The sequence below is a fragment of the Symphalangus syndactylus genome, chromosome 24, assembly GCF_028878055.3.
Source record: "Symphalangus syndactylus isolate Jambi chromosome 24, NHGRI_mSymSyn1-v2.1_pri, whole genome shotgun sequence".
NCBI classification, from domain to species: Eukaryota; Metazoa; Chordata; class Mammalia; order Primates; family Hylobatidae; genus Symphalangus; species Symphalangus syndactylus.
In genome coordinates, this window is record NC_072446.2 from 39849921 (window position 1) to 39873518 (window position 23598).

The window sequence follows — 23598 nt, forward strand, 5'->3', positions numbered from 1 at the left end:
CTGGGGCAGCCTTCAGCCAGAGGGCCCCATCTGCTGCTACTTAGGATTTAGCCCAAACAGGGATAGGTGATCAGAATCCTCTGAGCAGAACCCACGGGCCATCAGAGAGGGGCTTTGGGCCTTGTGTGGTCCTAGAAACCTGGGACCTTGCTGTGTGGGTAGAACCAGGGCACAAAGTCTCCCCCAGGCTCCATCAGGGGAACTTACTTGGCAGCTTGGATCAGGGACCAGACACCCAGTGGCCACCAAGGGCAGGGTCCTGTGTAAACACCAGTGCAGCCAGAATGGATTTTGGCTTTGCTGGGGCAGCTCCAGAGTCCATCTCAGCCCTGCTGCACACTAGCACGGTGACCTTGGCCGGTCACTCAGCTCTGCTGTAAATGAGGATCGACTCACTGCCTGGGGCTCGTGGAGACTGGATTGAGGGCCTTGTGTGCAGCACCCATGGGGCACAGTGTAGGGATGCGTGAGTGCTCAGGCACCCAACGCCCTGTGACTGGCTCTCCTCCCTGCTGTCAGCCACGTCTGCAGGACCACTGGCTGGGATAGAGTGGGTGGCAGCACATGGCCTCAGTTCCTGAGAGAGGAGGGGCCCCACACTGTGGGGGACTGCCAAGCCACTGCCTGTCCTCTCTTCTTACGCTGAGGAGCCTGCCTGTGGCTGCATCTAGAGGAGGGGGAGATACCACCAGTTCTGTAGAAAAGGCCTGCGGGTTTCCATTGACCTTAAGCTCACAGCAAGCCAACGGGGGACCTGACTGCTAAAATAGCCCAGGAGGAGGGCAGGAGCTTCCAGGACCCCAAGGTGGGGTGGCAGGGCTGGGGCTGGAAGGACGTGAGGGCACTGTTCTTGAACTTGCCCAACTCTACGGCTGGCTCTGGCAAGCAGGAAGCCCCTTCCCTGGAAACCTGTGCGGGGATCCAGGCTGGAGACCACTGGCTTCTCACCCTGTGCTGAGAAAGAGGTGGGGGCATGAGGAGACCCCGGCAGGAGGCCGGCCTGGATCTCACTGTCAGTGCCTTTCCAATGCTGCTTTTAAGTGAACTCAGTTGGCTTCCCTAAGACGCAGGTCAGCACCCAAGGCCCTCACCTCCCAGGTTAGAAGAAACCCAGAGCGCTGGGATCGGAAAGGCCAAGGAGACCAGACCAGCTGGGTGCTCCACTCCCACATGGGGAGGCTGAGAGCCTGCAGGGCCACAGTGGGAGGGTGACAAAGGCCAGCTCTCCCCAGCCCACCTGCTGCACTCAGCCGTCCCAAGCAAAAACAAGGAACAAAGAAGATGGCTTCTCTCGTACAGCAGATAATGAATGTTCTGATTCTCAGCCCTGAGCGTTCATTTCCCAGTGTCCCCAGCCAGGACATTTATGGCCTACAAGTGACCCTCCAGAGGGCCCCGGGCAGGGGTTGGATTCCTCGAGGGCAGTGTCCCATGGCTGGTCCCTCCAGGGACGGTGTGGTGCGGGCCGTCGTAGGCCTCTTGTGGCCTGGCTGGGCCGGCTGGTGAGGACAGAGCCCAGTGCCCAAGCAGCTCCATCCTGGCTGTGGAGGGGATGAACTTGGGCTGGTGAAGCCTCTACCCTGCCATCCAGCCCCAGCCCAACTCATGCTTTTTTGGTTTATGTCTAATTATAAATGCAATTTGTACTCATTGTAAAATTTGGAAACTACAAAAAGGTAGAAAGGAGAAAATGAAAATCATCTGTCATCCCACTACCCGGAGATAACTATGGTGCTATTTTGTTACATTTCTCTCCAGGCCTGTTTTTCTATATAGATCACATATATATGTATATATGTGTGCATTTTAATTGTAATCATACTCTGTAGCTGTCTTCCCCCAACATTACGTGGTGAACATTTTCTCAGCATTAACATTTTCTTTAAAGTTATTTAATGACTATAAAATATTCTATTAATAATTTATTTAGCCATTTTTTTTTTCTCATTCTCTTATTTTGACTCTCATTTCTACCAAGGGAATTCAGTAGTTTTTAAAATTCCACATAAAAATATAAATCTGGCTGGGTGCGGGGGCTCACGCCTATAATCCCAGCACTTTGGGAGGCCGAGGTGGGTGGATCACGAGGTCAGGAGTTCAAGACCATCCTGGCCAGCATGGTGAAACCTCGTCTCTATTACAAATACAAAAAAATTAGCCGGGCATGGTGGCGGGCACCTGTAATCCCAGCTACTCAGGAGGCTGAGGCACGAGAATCACTGAACCCAGGAGGCAGAGGTTGCAGTGAGCCGAGATTGAGCTGCTGTACTCCAGCCTGAGCGACAGAGTGAGACTCTGTCTCAAAAAAAAATCTATATCTATATCTATATCTATATATATAGCTGTTCATTTCTTTCTTTTTTTTTTTTTTTTTATAGAGATAGAGTCTCACCTGTCACCTAGGCTAGAGTGCAGTGGCGCGATCATAGCTTTGAGCTCCTTGGCTCAAGCAATTCTCTTGCCTCCTCTTCCCAAAGTGTTAGGGTTACAGGCATGAGCCACCATGCTTGGCCAAGCTGTTCCTTCCTGACTGCTGAGATGGCGGCAATTCTGGGATTTCCTGTCAGCCATTCACACTGAGAAGGGCCCCTCAGTTTAACATCTCAGGGTGATTGCAAAGGTTTAACAGAGATTTGTTTGTTTGTTAATTTTTTTGAGACAGAGTCTCACTTTGTTGCTCAGACTGGAGTGCAGTGGCGTGATCTTGGCTCACCACAACCTCCATCTCAGGTTTAATCAATTCTCCTGCCTCAGCCTCCGGAGTAGCTGGGATTACAGGTGCCCACCACCATGCCCAGCTAATTTTGTATTTTTAATAGAGACAGGATTTCACCATGTTGGCCAAGCTGGTCTTGAACTCTGGACCTCAGGTGATCTGCCTGCCCCCTTGACCTTCCAAAGCGCTGGGATTACAGGTGTGAGCCACTGTGCCCAGCCTGTTTGTTTATTTTTAACTCTATAGCTCCTTGCAAAGCAGGGCTAACCCATCGGCAGTGTGCCCAGAGTCAGCCAGGTTTAGCATTTAGAACAAGCCCCCAAAACAAAGAGTAAACCCCCATACCACAGGGGAAGCTTAGGAAAAGAGTTTCCCTTTGCGCCCCTGGCTCCTGCTGCTCCCCAAGGTTGGGTGCCATCATCCTGCGTCGCCCCCACCAGGCTGGATCTGCCATCCTGGGGCGTGAGCGGGTGGTGGAAAGTGCTGGGCAACCTCCAGTTCTGATTCTGCCTGTGTCTTGAGTGGGTGGTGCTCTTGGGCAAGTCCTTTTGTGGCTGTGTTTCTCCATTTCCTGGGCTGGGAAATGGGCCTTACGCTGACATGGGCCTCCCCGGGGGCTAGGATGGAGTGAGCTAGTGCTACCTATGAGCTGATGCTTCTGTCTGTGGGGAGCACAGGTGTGGAGTGGGGGGCTTTGGGCAAGTCACTTCCCTTCTGTTAGAGCTGTGGCCCATCCTGACTGAGATCCTCTGCTGGGTCTCCAGCCCCATGGGTCTGTGGCTGCATCCTGAATGGGTGGCCCTTGCTGACCGTCCAGTAGTCCAGATGACCCCTTTGCACAGCTCTGGCCTCTCAGGGCCCTGATTTAGTCCCCAGGAAAGGCACTAATCAGGGTCCCCTGCTCTCCCAGACAAATTCCCGCTCAGCACCCCAGAACCAGGCCCAAGGAAGATTCATGGAGAACCCCTAGATTTGCTGCTTCTCCCAGTCTTTCCAGGGAAATTCTGCCTTGTGTTCAGGGTTCAGGGGTCATGCAAGCAAGGTTTCTGGAGGACCAGGGCTGGACACCACTAGAGCACATCCTTCAGAAGGGCAGGGGCCTTGAGCTTCTCACTGACTTGGTCCCTTCAGTGCCCAACACTGAGCCTGGCCTACTTAGACCTTTTATATATACAGACCAAGGCAAGTGATGTCTGCCCATCTGTTTCCCTTTCCATTCTGCCCTGCTGTCATGAGCTTTGTGAGAGCAGAGATGAGCCTGGTTCACCTCTGATCCCTCAATGCCCAGCAAAGAGCCTGGCACCCGGAGAAGGCCCAGAAATGTATGAATGAGTGGAGAACAGGTGGGCTGATGACTAAGTCGGGTCGTGAGAGAGTCAGAGCTGGTGGCGCAGGCCCTCCTTTCTTGCCGCCTCCCGCACAGTGGGTCTCTTTCCTCCCTCTGAACACCTTTGATTGTCCCTTCCTCTTTTCCTCCTTGATATGGTTTGGCTGTGTCCCCACGCAAATCTCATCTTGAATTATAGTTTCCATAATCCCCACATGTCGTGGGAGGGACCCAGTGGGAGGTAATCGAATCGTGGAGGCAGTTACCCCTATGCGGTTCTCATGATAGTGAGTTCATTCTCACGAGATCTGATGATTTTATAAGGGGCTTTTCCCCCTTTGCTTGACACTTCTCTCTCCTGCCGCCATGTGAAGGATGACATGCTTGATTCCTCTTCTGCCACGATTGTAAGTTTGCTGAGGCCTTCCCAGCCATGCAGTACTGTGAGTCAATTAAACCTCTTTCCTTTATAAATTACCCAGTCTCAGGTATGTCCTTTTAACAGTGGGAGAATGGACTAATACACACACCTTCTTGGTGGAAACTGGCCACCAGGAAACTATGAGGCTTCCTGTCCATGTGACTTTGGACAAGTCACTTGATCTCCCTGAGCCTTCACTGTCTCCTCTGTAAAATAGGGCCATTGAAAGCGTTTTGTGAGGCTCAGTGCTGACGGCCCAGCACAGTCAGTGCCGATGGCCCAGCACAGTCAGTGCCTGGCAGGTCATGGGCACTCAGGGAGAAGCAGCCCCTCTTTTCAGCAGCAGTGTGGCCTCTTGAAGGTGTGAGCTCCCTGGCATGAGCTGGCCAACTGATTGACTAGTGAAAGGGCGTGGAGTAACCTTGGGCCTGGACTGGCTGAGGAGGCAGTTACAGATCCCCTGAAACCCTGGTTGCTGTTCCTGGCACCTTGGCCCTGTCATTCAGTGTCCTTTCTCCTGCTGGGAAGGGCACATCCTGTGGCTGGGTGGCTCAGCTGGGAGATGGACCCAGATCCTCTGGAGAGCTGCCCCCCAACCTCCTTGCAATGGGAAAGGTGCTTACCACACAGCCTCGGAGAGCTTCCCACTGGGCTGCCCTGTACAGGACAGGAGTGGCAACTGTGCACCAGAGGTGTAGTCCCCATGTGGTCTGCTCCCTGGGCCTTTAAAATGGGGGGAAATAAAGTCAGAATGAAGACTTATAGATCTGCTGAGAAGAACAAATGCGCTGGCATACAGGACAGCACACTGGCCACGACACACACTCCCCAGGTTACAACACAACTGTGTTGATGTGGATGATGATGATGATGATGTTAATATAATACATTTGATATAATTATATGTCATAATAACTATTGCTATTATCTATTATTATTAATTGATATTACTAGTGCCAGCCACGGAGGTGGGGAGCGTGCCCTTGGCCCCTCGCAGGTGAAAGAGGCTGTCTGGTATGGCAGCTGAGAGCACAGGCCCTGGCTTGCGCCTATTCCTGCCACACAGTCACTGTGGGACATGGACAAGTGGCTTTCCCCTCTCATTCTCAGGGTCCTCATCTGGGAAATGAGGGAAGGCACCCTTCCTGGGATCCTGGCAGAATTCACTGAGGTCCACCCATGAGGGGTCCAGCCAGGTCCAGTCTCAAAGATAGTGGCTGCTGCAGGCACCTTCACTTTGAGCACCTGGGTCCACTCACGTAGGTTCCCTGAGCCTCAGTTTGCCCATCTGTACAATGAAGATGGTGATCCCACCCGTCACTTCAGGTCATCTGGAGGAGGAAATAAAATGAATCACGTACATCACCTAGCAGGACTGCCTGATGCGTAGAGAGTGTTCATTGAGCTGTGATAATGTTTTTGTGCTGGTAGTAGGCAGGATGAGAACCTGCCCCCAGCCCCAGGCCTCCTGCCCAGGGCTTCTCCTCCTTGGTGAATTGTACAGCCAGAAACAGGGTGACCTTCATCAAGCCAGGATTGCATTCCCACTGTCTTTGGAGCATGGGGCAAGGGGGTTGGCTGTGCAGCAGCTGCACCAGCTGCCCTGAAAGAGAAGGGGTCTTAGGTCGGGCGTGGTGGCTCATGCCTGTAGTCCCAGCACTTTGGGAGGCCAAGGCAGGTGGATCACTTGAGTTTGGAAATTTGAGACCAGCCTGACCAACATGGAGAAACCCCATCTCTACTAAAAATACAAAAAATTAGCTGGGCTTGGTGGCACATGCCTGTAGTCCCAGCTACTCGGGAGGCTGAGGCAAGAGAATCGTTTGAACCTGGGAGGCAGAGGTTGTAGTGAGCCGAGATAGCGCCATTGCACTCCAGCCTGGGCAACAAGAGCAAAACTCTGTTTAAAAAAAAAAAGAAAGAGAAGCGGGTCTGAGTCTCTGGGAAACCGCAGTGGGGGCTAGGCCTTGAATCAGCCCTGGACGCCAAGGCGGGAGGACGCTGAGCCTTGGTCTTCTCCTGCTCCATCTCACTGTAGCTCCAGTGTCGTTCCCCACCTACCCTTTCTGCTCACACAAGGATTGCTTGCAACACAGCAAAAAGCTTTATTGTTTTTTCTGGCTGTAGAAGTAATTATTGTCCATTGCAGTAACAAAAATTGGAAAATTCAGTAAAACATAAATTAAGAGTATCCTAGATTGGGTGTGGTGGTTCACTCCTGTAATCCCAGCCCTTTGGGAGGCTGAGGTGGGAGGATTGCTTGAGCCCAGGAGTTTGGGACCAGCCTGGGCAATATAGTAAGACCCCATATCTAAAAGAAAAAAATTCAAAAATTAGCTGGGCATGGTAGTGTACACCTGTAGTCTTAGTTACTTGAGAGGATTCCTTGAGCCCAGGAGTTTGAGGCTGCAGTGAGCCGTGATCCTGCCACTGCACTCCAGCCTGGGTGACAGAGTGAGCCCTGTTCTCCAAAAATTTTTAAAAAAGAGTACCCTAAATCCTAAATTTCCAGGTATTTTTGTTATACACATATAGATACAGATTTTTTCATAAGAATGGAATCCTATTATGCTTGTTTCTTAAAAATCAGAATGCCAGGTGCCAGCTAATTTTTGTATTTTTGGTAGAGTTGGGGTTTCACCGTGTTGGCCAGGCTGGTCTTAAACTCCTGACCTCAGGTGATCCGCCTGTCTCAGCCTCCCAAAGTGCTGGGATTACAGGCATGAGCCACCGTGCCCAGCTGAAATTTTCTCTTCTTAAAGTCTCTTAAGTACCTGTTTTAATCTACATGCTTTCTTTTTCTTTCTTTCTTTTTTTTTTTTTTTTTTGGTTTGGGGGCAGACAGAGTCTAGCTTTGTTGCCCAGGCTGGAGTGCAGTGGCACAATCTCAGCTGACTATAACCTCCACCTCCCAGGTTCAAGGGATTCTTCTGCCTCAGCCTCCTGAGTAACTGGGATTAGGGGTGCCCGCCACCATGTCTGGCTAATTTTTGTATTTTTAGTAGAGACGGGGTTTTGCCATATTGGCCAGACTGGTCTGGAACTCCTGATATCAAGTGATCCTCCTGCCTTGGCCTCCCAAAGTGCTGGGATTACAGGCAGGAGCCACATCGCACAGCCTACAGGCTTATTTGTGAAACTTTTTTTTTCTTTTGACTTGGTGGTATATCTTGGACCTCATCGATGTTAGTAAATGTGACTCCTTTTTATTTATTTTTAAAATTTTGTTTTAGAGATGAGGTCTCACTATGTTGCCCAGGTTGGTCTTAAACTCCTGGGCTCATGCAATCCTCCCACCTCAGCCTCCTGAGTAGTTGGGGCTGTAAGTTTCTCCATCATTTTTAATGACTCCATTGTTCCATCGCAGGGATGGACATAACTGACCTGTCCTCTGCTGATGGACACTTAGGTTGCTTTCATACTTTTGCTGCTACAACCAATACTGTAATGAAAACCTTTTTTTAAAATTTTTATTTTTGAGACAAGGTGTCACTCTGTCACGCAGGCTGGAGTGCAGTGGCATGACCACCACTCACTGTAGCCTTGACCTCCTGGGCTCGGGCAATCCTCCCACTTCTGCCTCCCAAGTAGCTGGAACTACAGATGTATGCTACCACGGCTGGCTAATTTTTATTTTTTATTTTTTTAAGACATGGGGTCTTGCTATGTTGTCTAGGCTGATCTTGAACTCCTGAGCTCAAGAGATCTGCCTGGCTCAGCCTCTCAGAGTGCTGGGATTACAGGTGTGAGCCATCATGTGTGGATGAAAATCTTTTTTTTTTTTTTTTTTTTGAGACGGAGTCTCGCTCTGTCACCCAGGCTGGAGTGCAGTGGCGCAATCTCGGCTCACTGCAAGCTCTGCCTCCCGGGGTCACGCCATTCTCCTGCCTCAGCCTCCTGAGTAGCTGGGACTACAGGCGCCTGCCACCACGCCCGGCTAATTTTTTTTTTGTATTTTTAGTAAAGACGGGGTTTCACCGTGGTCTCGATCTCCTGACCTCGTGATCCGCCCGCCTCGGCCTCCCAAAGTGCTGGGATTACAAGCATGAGCCACCGCGCCCGGCCGAAAATCTTTATACATATGTCCTTGTACACATGAATGATTTCTAGAAAAAATTTCTAGAAATAGAGTCATGGGTCCAAAGGACAGGCATTTAAAAAATAACAGCTTTACTGAGATATCATTCATATACCGTATAATTCACAATTCAAGGTTTTTATTATATTCACAAAGTACAAGCGTCACCACAACCAATTTTAGAACATTTTCATCACTCCCCAAAGAACCTTATACCCATTGCTCCTCAACCCTCTTCCCCAGCCCTAGGCAACGACTAATCTGTTTTCTGCTTTCTGTCTCTATAGATTTGCCTATTCCAGACATTTCATATAAATGAAAAAGTGAAAGCTTTTTTTTTTTTCCCCAGAGACAGAGTCTTGCTCTCTTGTCCAGGCCGGAGTGAGTGCAGTGGCGCAATCATAGCTCACTGCAGCCTCCAACTGTTAGATTCAAGTGATCCTCCCACTTCAGCCTTCTGAGTAGCTAGGACCACAGGTGCATGCCGCCATGCTCAGCTCATTTTTTATTTTATTTTATTTATTTATTAATTATTTTTTGAGACAGAGTCTCACTCTGTCTCCCAGGCTGGAGTGCAGCGGCATGATCTTGACTCACTGCAGCCTCTGCCTCCTGAGTTCAAGCAATTCTCGTGCCTCAGCCTCCTGAGTAGCTGGGACTACAGGCACCTGCCACCAAGCCCAACTAATTTTTGTATTTTTAGTAGAGACAGGGTTTTGCCATGTTGGCCAGGCTAGTCTCAAACTCCTTTGTTTTTGTTGTTGTTGTTTTGGAGACGGAGTCTCGCTCTGTTGCCCAGGCTGTGGTGCAGTGGTGAGATCTCGGTTCACTGCAACCTCCCCTTCCTGAGTTCAAGTGATTCTCCTACCTCAGCCTCCCGAGTAGCTGGGATTACAGGTGCCTACCACCACGCCTGGCTAATTTTTATATTTTTAGTAGAGACAGGATATCACCATGTTGGCCAGGCTGGTCTGGAACTCTTGGCCTCAAGTGTTCCATTCGCCTCAGCCTCCCAAAGTGCTGGGATTACAGGTGTGAGCCACTATGCCCAGCCTCAGCTTATTTTTAATTTTTTTGTAGAGAAGGGGTCTACACCTGTGGAGCAGGCCTCAGGAAGCTTCCAATCATGGCACAAGGCAAAGGGCATCATGGCCCCAGCATGATGTTTTTAAGGTTTTTCTATGTTACAGCATGTGTCAGCACTTTAGTCCTCCTTTTTATTGCTGAATAATATTCCTTTGTATGAATATACCACCTTTCATTTATCCATTCATAAGCTGATGGACATTTGGGTTGTGGTTGTTTCTACTTTGAGGGAATAATGCTGCTATGACTAGTCATGTAAAAGATTTTTTTTTTTTTTTTGAGATGGAGTCTCACTCTGTTGTCCAGGCTGGAGTGCAGTGGTGTGATCTCGGCTCACTGCAACCTCCACCTCCTGGGCTCAAGTGATTCTCATGCCTCAGCCTCCTGAGTAGCTGGGACTACAGGCACATGCCACCACACCTGGCTATTTTTTTTCTATTTTTAGTAGAGACAGGGTTTCACCATGTTGCCCTGGGTGTTCTTGAACTCCTGAACTCTGACAATCCGCCTACCTTGGCCTCCCAAAGTGCTGGGATTACAGGCATGAGCCACTGCGCCCGGCCTTATGTAAGTTTTTATGTGAATACATGCTTTCATTTCTTTTGGGTATATACCTTTTAGGTGCAGAATTGCTGGATCATATAACTCTATATATAACCTTTTGAACTGCCAGGCTTTTTCCAAAACGTTTTACATTCTTACCAGCAGTGTATGACGGTTCTGATTTCTTCATATTCTTGTCAACACTTGTTATTATCTGTCTTTTTTATTATAACTAACCTAGTGGGTACAAAGTGGTATCTCATTGTGGTTTTGATTTGCATTTTCCTAATAACTAATGATGTTGAGTGTCTTTTCATGTGCTTATTGGCCATTTGTATATCTTCTTTGGAGAAATGTCTATTTACTTCCTATGCCCATGCATTAGTCTGTTTGCATTGCTATAAAGGAATAGCTGAGACTGAGTAATTTGTAAAGAAAAGAGGTTTATTTGGCTCACAGTTCTACAGGCTATACAGGATGCATGGCACCAGCACCCGTGGAGCAGGCCTCAGGAAGCTTCCAATCATGGCAGAAGGCAAAGGGCAGCCATTGTGAACAAGAGAGGGAGTGGGAGCTGCCAGCCTCCTTCAGACAACCAGCTCTCTTGTGAACTAACAGAGCAAGAACTCTCTCATTACTGTGAGGAGGGCACCAAGCCATTCATGAGGGAGTCACCTCCATGACCCAAACATCTCCCAGCAGGCCCCACCTCCAGCATTGGAGATCACATTTCAACATGAGATTTGAAGGAGACAAACATCCCAACCATATCCGCCCGTTTTTATTTTTATTTTTTAAATTTTGAGATGGAGTCTTGCTCTGTCACCCAGGCTGGAGTGCAGTGGCGTGATCTTGGCTCACTGCAACCTCCGCCTCCTGGGTTCAAGTGATTCTCCTGCCTCAGCCTCCTGAGTAGCTGGGATTACAGGCGCCTGCCACCACGCCTGGCTAATTTTTGTATTTTTAGTAGAGATGAGGTTTTGCCATATTGGCCAGGTTGGTCTTGAACTCCTGACCTCAGGCAATCTGCCTGCCTCAGCCTCCCAAAGTGCTGAGATTACAGGAGTGAGCCACCACACTTGGCTCAGCCCATTTTTTAAACTGGGCTATTTGTCTTTTATTATTGAGTCATAAGGGTTCTTTATATATGCTGGTTAGAATCTGTTATCAGATATATGATTGTCAGCTATTTTCTCCTATCCTGTGGGTTGTCTTTTCACTTTTTTGATAGTGTCCAGTCTCAAGCAATCCTCCTGCCTCAGCCTCCCAAAGTGCTAGGATTTCAGGTGTAAGCCACCATGCCTGATGCAAAATTTTAAATTCTGATGAAGCCCAGTCTATCTATTTTTTCTTTGGTTGCTTGTGCTTTTGGTATCATATTTATGAAACTATTGCCTAATCCAAGGTCATGAAGATTTATGTCTATGTTCTCAGAGTTTTATAGTTTTAGCTCCTACATTTGTTTTCATCCACCTTAATTTTTGTGTATGGTGTGAGGCAGGGGTCTGACCTCTTTTTTTGCAAGACTGTGTTTTCCCCATTGAACTTCACCATTAAATATGTTCAGGTCTTGCAGGTGAACCATATGTGAGGGTTTATTTCTGGACTCTCAGGGCTCTTATTTATATTTCATTGATCTCTATGGCTGTCCTTATGCCAGTACCATATTGTCCTGATTACTGTAGTTTATTATAGTAGTTTTTGAAATTGGAAGTGTGTGCACTCCAACATTGTTCTTTTTTTCTTCTTCTTTTTTTGGGGAAGGGTCTTGCTGTATCACCTGGGCTGGAATGCAGTGGCACATTTTTGGTTCACTGCAATCTCTACCTCCAAGGTTCAAGTGATCCTCCCACCTCAGCCTCCTGAGTAGCTGGGACTACAGGTGCATGCCACCACACCCAGCTAAATTTTTGTAGAGATGAGGTTTCACCATATCACCCAGGCTGGTCTCAAACTCCTGGACTCAAGTGATCTGTCCACCTTGGCCTCCCAAAATGCTGGGATTACAGGCATGAACTACCACACCTGGCCCACCATTATTCTTTTTCAGGACTGTTTTAGCTTTTCTGAGTCCCTTAAATTTCCATATGAATTTTAGGATCAGCCTGTCAATTTCTGTAATTTCTGTAAAGAACCAAGTTGGAATTTTGATGGAGATTGTGTTGAATCTGAAGATCAATTTGGGGAGTCTTGCCATCTTAACGGTATTGGGTCTTTAGATCCATGAACATTGGTATTTTTCCATTTATTTATGGCATCTTTAATTTCTTTAAACAATGTTTTGTAGTTTTCAGATTATAAGTTTTGTACTTCTTTTTTTTTTTTTTTTTTGAGATGGAGTCTCGCTCTGTCACCCAGGCTGGAGTGCAGTGGCGCGATCTCGGCTCACTGCAAGCTCCGCCTCCCAGGTTCACGCCATTCTCCTGCCTCAGCCTCTCCGAGTAGCTGGGACTACAGGCACCCGCCACCACACCCGGCTAAATTTTTTGTATTTTTAGTAGAGACGGGGTTTCACCATGGTCTCAATCTCCTGACCTCATGATCCGCCCGCCTCGGCCTCCCAAAGTGCTGGGATTACAAGCGTGAGCCACCGCGCCCAGACGTTTTTTTTGTACTTCTTTTATTCCTAAGCATTTTATTCTCTTTGATGCTAGTATAAATTGAATTATTTTCATAATTACATTTTGGAAGTGTTCATTGCAAATGTGTAGAAGCTCAATTGATTTTTGTATATTGATCTTGTATCCTGCAACTTTGCCAAACCCATTTATTAGTTATAACATTTTTTTTAGTGGATTCTTTAAGATTTTCTTTTCTTTTTTTTTTTTTTTTTTTCGCTCCATCACCCAGGCTGGAGTGCAGTGGCGTGATCTTGGCTCACTACAACCTCTGCACCCTGGGTTCAAGCAATTCTCGTGCTTCAGCCTCCTGAGTAGCTGGGGTTACAGGCGCACACCACCACGCCCAGCTAATTTTTGTATTTTTAGTAGAAACAGGGTTTTGCCATCTTGGCCAGGCTGGTCTTAAACTCCTGACCTTAGGTGATCCACCTGCCTTGGCCTCCCAAAGTGCTGAGATTACAGGCATGAGCCACCGTGCCCAACCAGGATTTTCTATATATAAGATCATGTCATCTGCAAATAGGGATAGTTTTACTTCTTCCTTTGCAATCTGGATGACTTTATTTTCTTGCCGTTGTACCCAGTACAATGTTGAATACAAGTCGTGAATTCAACTTTGCCGTAAAAGTGGACATCCTTGTCTTGTTCCTGGTCTTGGGGAAAGCACCCAATCTCTCACCATGAAGTATGATACCAGCTGTAGGAATGTTCTTCTCAGAATTCCCCCAAAAGATTGGCTGGTTTACACCCTCAGTTCCAGCAGTGTACAAGCAGGAGGCCTAGTCCCCCATCCCTTGCCAACACAGTAACCCCAGGCTTTAGAGGCAAAGAACCCAAGCCTGGGAGGGAAGTGCTGCATGCTATGTCACACAGATACTCAGCGACCTACAGTTCAGCTGTCCATAGGCACTGGGAGTGAGCCCTGGACACTCAGCCTTCCCTCCCCTAGGGTGAGATGCCTTGAGACCCCCTAAAAAAAGCATTGGTACAGAGGAACTTCTGGGTTCTGTTCTTATATTAGTCACTGGCTGTGCAACTGTAGGCAGGTCACTTCCCTCTGGGCCTTGGTTTTCCCATCTGTGTAGTGGAAAGAGTGGTCCACCTTGAAATCTTCCAACTCTGACCATCTGCCCCACCCACCCTTAAATTCACAGTGGCTTCAGCATCCACCACTGCCCAGAGGAGCCACCAGAGGGCGCCCCAGACCATCATTTGGCCCAGCTTGGGTGCAGGGTGCCCTGGGGAGGCTGAGAGCAGCGCCTATTTTCCAGGAGCTGCTAGCTGTGCTTGCACAGATTTCCTGTGGCTAGACCCGCCCGCTCCTCTGGCTGAGCTCTGACCTCCAGGAAGGGAGTGATGGAGGCACCATCCCCAAGGCCAGTGATCTAGCACTCACCCTGCCCGCTTTGGGTTGCCGCCTGAGGCTCAGGCTTGGCAGCATCAGGGCCAGCAACCTTGCGTCTCTCAGCTTCGGGAGGCTTCTACCGTCTCTGAGAGGGCCTCTCACCGGCGCTGCATCCTCTCCCCACCAAACTGCCCAGCAGCAGGAAGCCCCCCAAACTGGTACGTGTCTGGCCACCTGGAAGGGGTACCTCACTGTCCTTTGTGGACATGAATGTGTTCATGCTAGGGGCCTGGACAGTGTAGTCTCCAAAACCACAGCATCTGGGACTCCTAGATACCTCCAGGATAGATCCCAGAACCTTCAAAGCAGGAATCACAGACGTCAGGGACCACACAGAACTTCCCAAAGAAGCCAGAGGAGAGCTCCATCAGCACCCCCATGACCCCCAGGGCTGATTTTATCCTTCAAATAAAATCAAAACCTTTGCTTTGCAAATTGAGCTCCAAGACACAGCAGCATCTCCCTGCCATCCCAAGAGTCTCACCCCAGCCCCTTGCATGGAGGGCTGCTGGGCCCCCTCTGATGCCAGGGGTATTTGCTTTTTTTTTTTTTTTTTTTTGAGATGGAGTCTTGCTCTGTAGCCCAGGCTGAAGTGCATGATCTCAGCTCACTGGCGCGATCTCAGTTCACTGTAACCTCTGCCCCACCAGGTTCAAGCGATTCTCGTGCCTCAGCCTCCCAAGTAGTTGGTACTATAGGCGTGCACCACCACGCCCAGCTAATTTTTGTATTTTTAGTAGAGACGAGGTTTTGTTGTGTTGGCCAGGCTGGTCTCGCACTCCTGATCTCAAGTGATCCTCCTGCCTAGGCTCCCAAAGTGACAGGTGTGAGCCACTGCATCCGGCCACATTTGCTTTGCATTCTAGTTATTTGTATGTGTGTTTTCTCTCCCCTTCCAGACTGGGGTCTCCTTAAAGGCAGAGTGAATCTCAGATTCATCTTAGTCCCTTCCTGGGGTCTTGTTCAGCACCCTGCATCCAGTAGATGCTCAACAAATGTCAACATAGGAATCCAGGTCCCATCCTCTCCTCACTCAAGGGATCCAAGGCTGCCTCTTCCTCTTCCGTAGCGGTGTGGCTTTGCGGAAGTCACTTAAGCTCTCTAATCCTTCTCCTCAGAGTGCCAGACTGCAGCTGCCACATAAAGAGGTAAGACTCGGACAGGCTAGGTGCCAGGTCACCCCCCAGTTCCCCAGACCTTTCAGATGGCAGTGGCTGGCTATTCAGGCCAGATCAGTTGCTGTGCTGGACGCTTCAGCTTTGTTATCTCCCCCAGTCTTCTCAGAGGCCCTTTGAGGTGGGCACTGTTGCCATCCCCAGCCTTGCAAACGGGCAAACCCAGGCATGTGACAATGAGCTCCCCTTGCCCGAGGTCACGTTGGTTGGCAAAGGTGTCTGAGCCTACAGCCCTGCTTTGAAGCAACTTGGGGCAGGGATGAGCAGCTTCAGGGGGTTTTCTTGTCCACCCTGTAAGAATCTTCAAGGCTCAGAGATCATTTGCTCCAATTTTCTCGTTTCTTTTCCTTTTTTTTTTGAACAGGGTTTTGCTCTGTTGCCCACTTTGGAGTGTAGTGGGGTGATTATGGCTCACTACAGCCTCAACCTTCTGGGCTGAAGTGATCCTCCCACTTGAGTAGCTACCCCGTGAGTAGCTGAGACCACAGGCACAAGCCAACACACCCAGCTAATTTTTTTTTTTTTTTTTTTTTTAGAGATAGGGTCTCCTATGTTTCCCAGGCCTGTCTTGAACTCCCAGGCTCAAGTGATTCTCCTGCCTCAGCCTCCCAACATGCTGGATCACAGGCAGTAGCCACCTCACCTGGCCAATTTTCCCTTTACAAAAACTGGAATGCTGAGCCCAGTAAGAAGTGCTGTCCCTATCTCCCACACCTGGGCTGACACTGGGGACTGTTGGGAAATTAGGGAAGACCTAAAGCCCCTTGTGAGTCTCAGGTACTAAGATTCTATGATCTTCTTGGGGGCCTTGTTCCCAACAGGCCACGTCAGTCTTGGCTGGACTCACTGCCCACCTCTGGGACCTTGGCGGTGGGGTGGGAAGGAGGACCTCAAAGGCTCAGCGAGTCCACCCCCAGCCCAGCCACCAGCGCTGGCCTCCTCCTCCGCAACACCCAGGCCCTTATCAGGAAAGGATTTGGGTTGGTGGGGAGAGGCGGGGTGGGGGAAGTCGGAGGCCCCAGGCTCAGCAAGGTGGGTAGGAGAGATAGGGAAGTGGGGAGGGGGCTGCGGGCCCCTGCTGGGCGGGGGAGGGCAATGGGAGGGATGCCCAGAATGGGCACGGTGGGGGACTTTGGCTAAGCTCTGTCCTCGCTGGGCTGGCCCTCAACATGGTTCCAGGACTTCTGCCTCCCATCCTTGCCAGGCAAGTTGCCTGCACCTTTAATTAGCAAGCAGCAGTTTCTCTCCAATTCATCACGGTCGCTGTTTAATTAGCCGAGCCCAGGGCGCCCCCACCCCCAGCTCTGCCTGCCTGTCTTACCAAGGCCACCACCACCTCAGGGTGTCCCCTGTTACCACCCCCCACACTTATTCTGCTCCCCAGAATGGAGGATGGGCCTGGCATGCCCAGCTGAAACCTCAAGGAGATTCTGGGCACCGGCGCTTGTATTCAAGGCATCCAGCAAACATGATTAGGGACCGAGGCTGCGCCGGGCTGGCTCTGGCTAGAACCCCAGCCAGACACGCGGGGCAGGCTCTGGTCCTGTCCAGCTGCTGGAGAATGGCTTCTCCCTTGGCAGGCGCTGAAACGTCTCTCTGGCTTGGTCCCTGGGTGCTGGGAAGAGGCTGCAGTACTCCTGTGTGTCACTCCCACCCCACATCCGGAAAGGGACACCATATCTTCCTCTTCCTCTCTCTTCCAGAGCCCAGAAAGCTCCTCTGAGAATGCTGGACCTCAGGCCAGGGGCCCATGCTCTGCACCCGGCCCTCAGCAGCCAGATCCTAGAGGCCTAGTCCAAGCTGTGGGCCAAGGGAGGGGGGCGGGCTGAGGCCTGCTTTGTGTCGGCAGGGTCTGGGGAATCGGGAGCACTGGCGGGAGCCCATGGTCTGGGGCTGAACCAGGCCTCTTCTGTTTCCCTGAAGAAGAGTGAGGCTGAGGGCCCTTGGAACAGAGCCCCTGTGTCATTCTGTGCAGGGCCAGGGTAGCCACTAGTCACTGTGGGCAGAAACATGAAGCAGAGTCCCAAGCCTGTGCTCCTGCTGGGCTGTGGGAGGTGTGACCCTTCTACTGTTTCGTGGACTGAGAACATGAAGGGACTGGCATTTGCTATGTTACCCTGTGGTGCCATCAGCGTGTTGTGACAGGGGCAGGAGGAGTGTGCTAGAACCCACCCACTCTGGTACTGCCCATCTCTGTGGCCTGGGCCAGCCAGCAAACCGTACCATGCCTTAGTTTCCCTATGATTCATAGCTGCTTCATGGGCTGATGTGAGGATTAAATGGCTTGCAATGTGTTTGGATTTGGTTTTGTTTGGATTTGTTTTGTTTTTTGAGACAAGATCTCACTCTGCTGCTCAGGCTGGAGTGCAGTGGTGCAATCACAGCTCACAGCAGCCTCGACCTCCCAGGCTCAAGTGATCCTCCCATCTCAGCCTCCCTGGTAGCTGGGACTATAGGCACGTGCCCCCGTACCTGGCTAATTTTAATTTTTTTGTAGAGATAGGGTCTCACTATGTTGCCCAGGCTGGGACTTACAGTGTTTAAAGCACTTAGGAACACTGTGTGGCAGGAGTCCTTGATAGTCATTGGCTGTTTTTGCCATTCTTTCCTCTCCTTTATCCAATCAGCACTCCTTGCCAGGTATGAGGGAATTGATGTCAGTGGGAGAGGCAACCTCCCTGCTTTTCAGAGTTTGCCTCCTCAGCGGAGGGGCAGCTGAGAACAAAGGAGTAAGGAAGAACACGGTTTCATCGGAGTAAAGCCTGCAGCTCATCAGTGTAATGTACCAACGTCACTTTCTTGGTTTTGACCACTTACCATGGTTAGGTAATAGGTCGACATAAGAAAAAACTTGGTGAAGGGCCAACAGGAACTCCCTGTACTATCTGTGCAATTTTTCTGTTGCAAAATAATTTCTAAGTTATTCCCTAAAGAAAGTTTATTGGCCCGGTGCAGTGGCTCACACCTGTAATCCCAGCACTTTGAGAGGCCAAGGCGGGCGGAGCACGAGGTCAGGAGACCGAGGCCATCCTGGCTAACATGGTGAAACCCTGTCTCTACTAAAAATACAAAAAAAAATTAGCCAGATGTGGTGGTGGGTGTCTGTAGTCCCAGCTACTCGGGAGGGTGAGGCAGAAGAATGGCATGAACCTGGGAGGCGGAGCTTGCAGTGAGCCGAAATCGCGCCACTGTACTCCAGCCTGGGCAACAGAGCGAGAGTCCATCTCAAAAAAAAAAAAAAAAAAAAAAAGGAAGTTTATTGTAAAAAAAAAAAAAAAAAAAAAAGACAGTTTCAGGCAATGGTTAGTGCCATGAAGCAAACAATCAGGAGCAAGAGACAGAGAGAATAGGGATTGGGGCATTTCAGGAGGGGTGGTCCGGGAGAGCCTCTGAGGGAGGCAAAGCTGAGCAGAACCTGAGTGATGGGAAGGGCAGGGAAGGAGGAGGGAATGGCGAGTGCAAAGGCCTGGAGGCAGGATGGGCTTAGGCTGTTTGAGGAAGCTGGGGAGCCTGGACTCCAGATCCCACACCCCTGGCCACTGCACTGGACTGGGAGAAAGGACCCCAACTCCACAGTCAGCGAGACTCGGGTGTGATACCCACTGTTGCCTCACTGTGTGGCCTTGGGCAAGTAGCTGCCCCTCTCTGTTACCTGAATCTGCTGCCAGGGATGGAGGAAGAAAGCCTGCTCCTCAGAGGGCACAGAGGGTGAGAGAAGTGGGTAGGAGTTAACTTGCCTAGGGTGCTGTAGGTGCCATCAGTGGATTGGGGAGATACTGTGAGGGACTTGGTGCCCTCTGAGCCTGGAAGGGTGGGGGAAGGCGTTGCCCCCTGCCGTGGGTGGTGGGGCTGGGGAAGGAGCTGGGACCAACACTCCTGCACTCTAGGCTATGTGCCTGACCCTGAGCAATCCCCCAACCCGTGGTAGTTTCACCCTTTCAACTCTGGGTGGGGAACTGTATCTAGCACTTTCCACACATTAGTTCTCCATTTTACTTTTTTAGACACAGGGTCTTGCTCTGTCACCCAGGCTGGAGTGCAGTGGCATAATCTTGACTCACTACAGCCTCAATCTCCTGGGCTCAAGCAATCCTCTCACCTCAGCCTCCTGAGTAGTTGGGACTACAGGCGCGTGTTAAAATACCCAGCTAATTTTTTAAATATATTGTAGCAACAGGGTCTTCCTATGTTGCCCAGGCTGGTTTGGAACTCCTGGCCTCAAGTGATCCTCCCACCTTAGCCTCCCAAAGTGCTGGGATTACAGGCATGAGCCACCAAGCCAAGCCCTAGTTCTTCTTTTTTTTTTTGAGACGGAGTTTCGCTCTTGTCTCCCAGGCTGGAGTGCAATGGCAGGATCTCAGCTCACTGCAACCTCCGCCTCCCAGGTTCAAGCAGTTCTCCTGCCACAGCCTCCCCAGTAGATGGGATTACAGGCGTGCGTCACCACGCCTGGCTAATTTTTGTATTTTTAGTAGAGATGGGGTTTCACCATGTTGGCCGGGCTGATCTCAAACTCCTGACCTCAGGTGATCCAACCACCTCGGCCTCCCAAAGTGCTGGGATTACAGGCGTGAGCCTCTGTACCTGGCCCTAGTTCTTCATTTTAATCCTTTTAGCTACCCTGGGGGAGGCATGAGCCTCTCCACTTATGGGTGAGACAGTGGAGGACGGAGACTCACATTAAGTGTCATGTGCTGAGTGACCAATGTGTGCTAGATAGAGAGACCCTCCTGGCCCTCAAGGCTGTGCCATGGTCTTGCTGGGAGACATGGGGTAGTTGAAAAGGGCCTGGGCATGGCATGCGTGTAGCTGTGGAGGGGTGGGCCAAGCAAGTGGTAGGAGCTGGCCTGGGCACCCAAGGCATGCATGGGGCCTCTGGCCAGCATGAGTGCGTGTGTCAGGCCAGCGGAGCAGCTCTGTGCAGTCATCATGTAATCAGCTGTGGTAACAGTAATAATGCATGACTGCAATACACAATTCTGAAGGTGCCAGACAACCTATGGGGACAAGTTAGGGCTCCCACCCTTTCCCCAGCTGTTTCCCTCCCCAGAGAGAACCTCTGGGGCCTATTCCTTGTGTTTCCTTCTGGAGTCAGCCTAGACAGCCCCGTCTTGACCACAACAGCAGACCATCGGTGTGGGCCTTCTAGACACCACCTGCCAGGAAGCCCTTGACACACAGTTTAATCCTCATACTAGGCCAGACGTGGTGGCTCATGCCTGTAATCCCAGCACTTTGGGAGGCCAAGGCGGGTGGATCACTTGAGGCAAGGAGTTCAAGACCAGCCTGGGCAACACGGTGAAACCCCATCTCTACTAAAAATACAGAAATTAACAAGGCGTGGTGGCATGTGCCTGTAATCCCAGCTACTCAGGAGGCTGAGATGGGAGAATCGCTGGAACCCAGGAGGCAGAGGTTGCAGTGAGCTGAGATCGAGCCAGACTCTGTCTCAAAAAATCGAGCGAGATTCTGTCTCAACAAAAAGATCGAGCAAGACTCTGTCTCAAAAAAAAAAAAAAAAAAAAAAATCCTCATACTGACCCTTGCCTTAGGATACAAGCGCTCTGTTTTAAGTTGGAGAAAGCAGAGACACAGACAGGTTAAGTGACTCACCCAAGGCCACACAACTTACACAGAATTTGAAGCCAGGGACTCTCTGATAGCACTGTGTAGATGGAGAAACTGAGGCACAGAGAAGTTGAGGTGTCTACCCCAAGTGACCCAGTGAGGAAGCTGGGGAGCCCAGGCTCCAGATCCCACACTAATAGTCTAACACTTCCCCATCCTCCACACTGCTGGCCACTGCACTGGACTGGGAAAAAGGACCCCAACTCTGGAGTCAGCCAGACCCAGGTGTGATGCCCACCGCTGCCTCACTGTGTGGCCTTGGGCAAGTAGCTGCCCCTCTCTGTGACCTGGATCTGCTGCCAGGGATGGAGGAAAGAAAGCCTGCCTCTCAGACAGCCTGAAGACGGGTGGTATGGTGGAAAAGCTCAGAGGGCTTGAAGATGGGCAGTGTGGTGGGAAAGCTCGGAGGGCTTGGTGCTGGCTCTCTCTCCTCTCCAATGTCTGCTTCTGTGCTGGGCAGGAGGACGTGCAGCAGTGCAGGGGAGAGGTCTCACAGGAGAGGAGTGCGGGGACCTGGCTCCTGCCCGCAGCCACTCAGCCAGTCTGTTTGCTGACCCAGAAATTCTGGGAAGTCCCAGTTTGGGAGAATATCCCCCCAGGGGGGCAGGGTCATCAAGGAGAGGAATAGGGGTTTTGCAGAGAGGTTTGTATGATGGGCCCCCCTCCCCTCCATACACCCCCAGCCTGAGTGCCACGATTTTGGAAGGTCAGTGAGCCAGGCGGGATGCCAGGCAGGAGGCTGCACCTGAGGGCAGCTGGGAACGATCACAGCATTCAGACAAAGACTTAGGCATGGCCTTTGGCTTAGCATACCCAGAAAATGGATTTCTTTACCTGCCTTCCCTGAACGGATGATCAGAGTACTAGAGGCTGAAACAGCTCGATTCTCCAGGACATCGAGCGACAAACCCAAGTGCCAGTTTCTCCACAGTGTGGGCCAGGCTGTTAGGGGCCAGATCACATTAGCCCTGCAACCAATTCCTCTCATATCTGAGGCCCTGAGAACCTGGCTTAGGAATGGGAAGGGGGCCTGGAGAGCGAGGTGTGGCACAGGGTTTCGGGCATGTGGTGGCACTGGGGCTGGCGAGCCAAACCCAATCTTGGAGCTTGAATCCTAGCCCTGCTGCATCCCTCAGTTTCCCCCATCTGTGAAGAGGGATTATTATCAGAATTGAGATCTCACCGTACAGGTACATGATGCGTGACACATCATTGGTGCTCAATAAATGTCAGTCTCCTCCCTTGACTAGCTGATCAAGCTCATTTTCCAAACCTCGCAGGGCCTAGGGAAGAATTTTGGCCCTTGTCCTGTGCTCAAGAGGCCACTCTCTGGGAGATGTAATCTGGTTGCTGGATGTTAGATTTGCTGAGATGTTTACAGGGAGATGTGAGGGGCTACTTGAATGGGGCACTTTCCCAATTAATTAGGCTCGGGGTCACAGGGCCTCCTCTGCAGGTGCCCCCAGGGGACTCCTGATCCTCAACATCTCCCTTGCCTGAGGCTGGGCTGGCTCAACCCACAGGGCTTCTTTTTGGAAACTCCTTTTTCTTTTGTGTTTTTTTTTTTTTTTTGAGACGGAGTCTCACTCTGTCCCCCAGGCTGGAGTGCAGTGGTACGATCTCAGCTCACTTCAATCTTTTCCTCCAGGGTTCAAGCAATTCTCCTGCCTCAGCCTCCCGGTAACTGGGACTACAGGTGTACGCCACCACACCTGGCTTATTTTTTGTATTTTAGTAGAGACGGGGTTTCACCATGTTGTCCAGGCTGGTCTTGAACTCCTGAGCTCAGGCAATCCACCCACCTCGGCCTCCCAAAGTGCTAGGATTATGGGTGTAAGCCACTGTGCCTGGCTACAACTCCTTTTTCTAGAAGGCTCCTCGCAGACGCCACCTTCTGTCCTGACAACCTTCTGGGTGTTCTGTCTGGTTTGGGGGAGCCAGAGGCAGCTGTGTGGGGTGGAAAGGGACTTGGGCCAGTCCTGGCTGGGCAGTCGTGGGCGTGGGGTATCCGTGGGGTGTCCTTCCCACTCTGATCCTGTCTGATCCCTGTGGCAGGGCTGAGAGCGCCCCATAGGTCCATGATGCTTTCATGGTGGTGAGTGTGAAAGGGTTTTAAAAACAGAAAGGCACTTCTCCTAGGTGATGATGATGATTTTTAGCAAATCTTCCCATCTTTTCTGTGATTCACGGAAGCTGCAAGATAGAAATGACCTTGACCATCATTGTTTTCTAGGAGGATGTTAAATCGACCTTGGGCAGAAAAGGGTGTTCATCATCAAATAAATTTGAGAAACAACAACGCAAACATCCACAGGGCTCTTCACTTCAGGGTTTCGCAGAAACTTTCACGTGTGTGTGTGTGTGTGTGTGTGTGTGTGTGTGTGTGCGCGCGCGCGTCTATTTCCAGGAAGTGGCTGGGTCTACACCAGCACCCAGGCCTATGTGACAATGGTGCCCTTTTTTATTTTCCTGGAGCATCCTGTGAGTTAGAAGTCTATGGGATCCACTTTGGGAAATGCCAGAATAGTCTAACACTTCCCCGTCCTCCACATAGCCCAGCTGGAAGAATCCAGGGGAATATGGGAGAATCTGGGGTTC

At 50.6% G+C, this 23598-nt stretch overlaps 2 protein-coding genes across 10 annotated transcripts in view; both read left to right on the forward strand.

Moving 5' to 3' along the window:
- COMMD7 (COMM domain containing 7) overlaps positions 1 to 17672 on the forward strand; it is a 95073-nt gene extending 77401 nt beyond the window's left edge. For 8 of the 9 annotated variants that reach the window (XM_063633829.1, XM_063633823.1, XM_063633822.1 and 5 more), the window contains one exon: positions 15097 to 17672. In XM_063633829.1, the coding sequence (XP_063489899.1) occupies positions 15097 to 15266 (170 nt within the window). In that variant the 3' untranslated portion in view covers positions 15267 to 17672. The remainder of the gene's footprint in view (positions 1 to 15096) is intronic. The other variant, XR_010119415.1, reaches the window with a different exon arrangement.
- On the forward strand, positions 15923 to 17672 carry LOC129474910 (uncharacterized protein C20orf203). Its single transcript, XM_055266784.2, is given in 3 exon segments — positions 15923 to 16057; positions 16194 to 16364; positions 16366 to 17672. Coding segments are annotated over 3 exon segments (588 nt in total). The 3' UTR covers positions 16648 to 17672.
- Positions 17673 to 23598: the final 5926 nt, after the last annotated feature.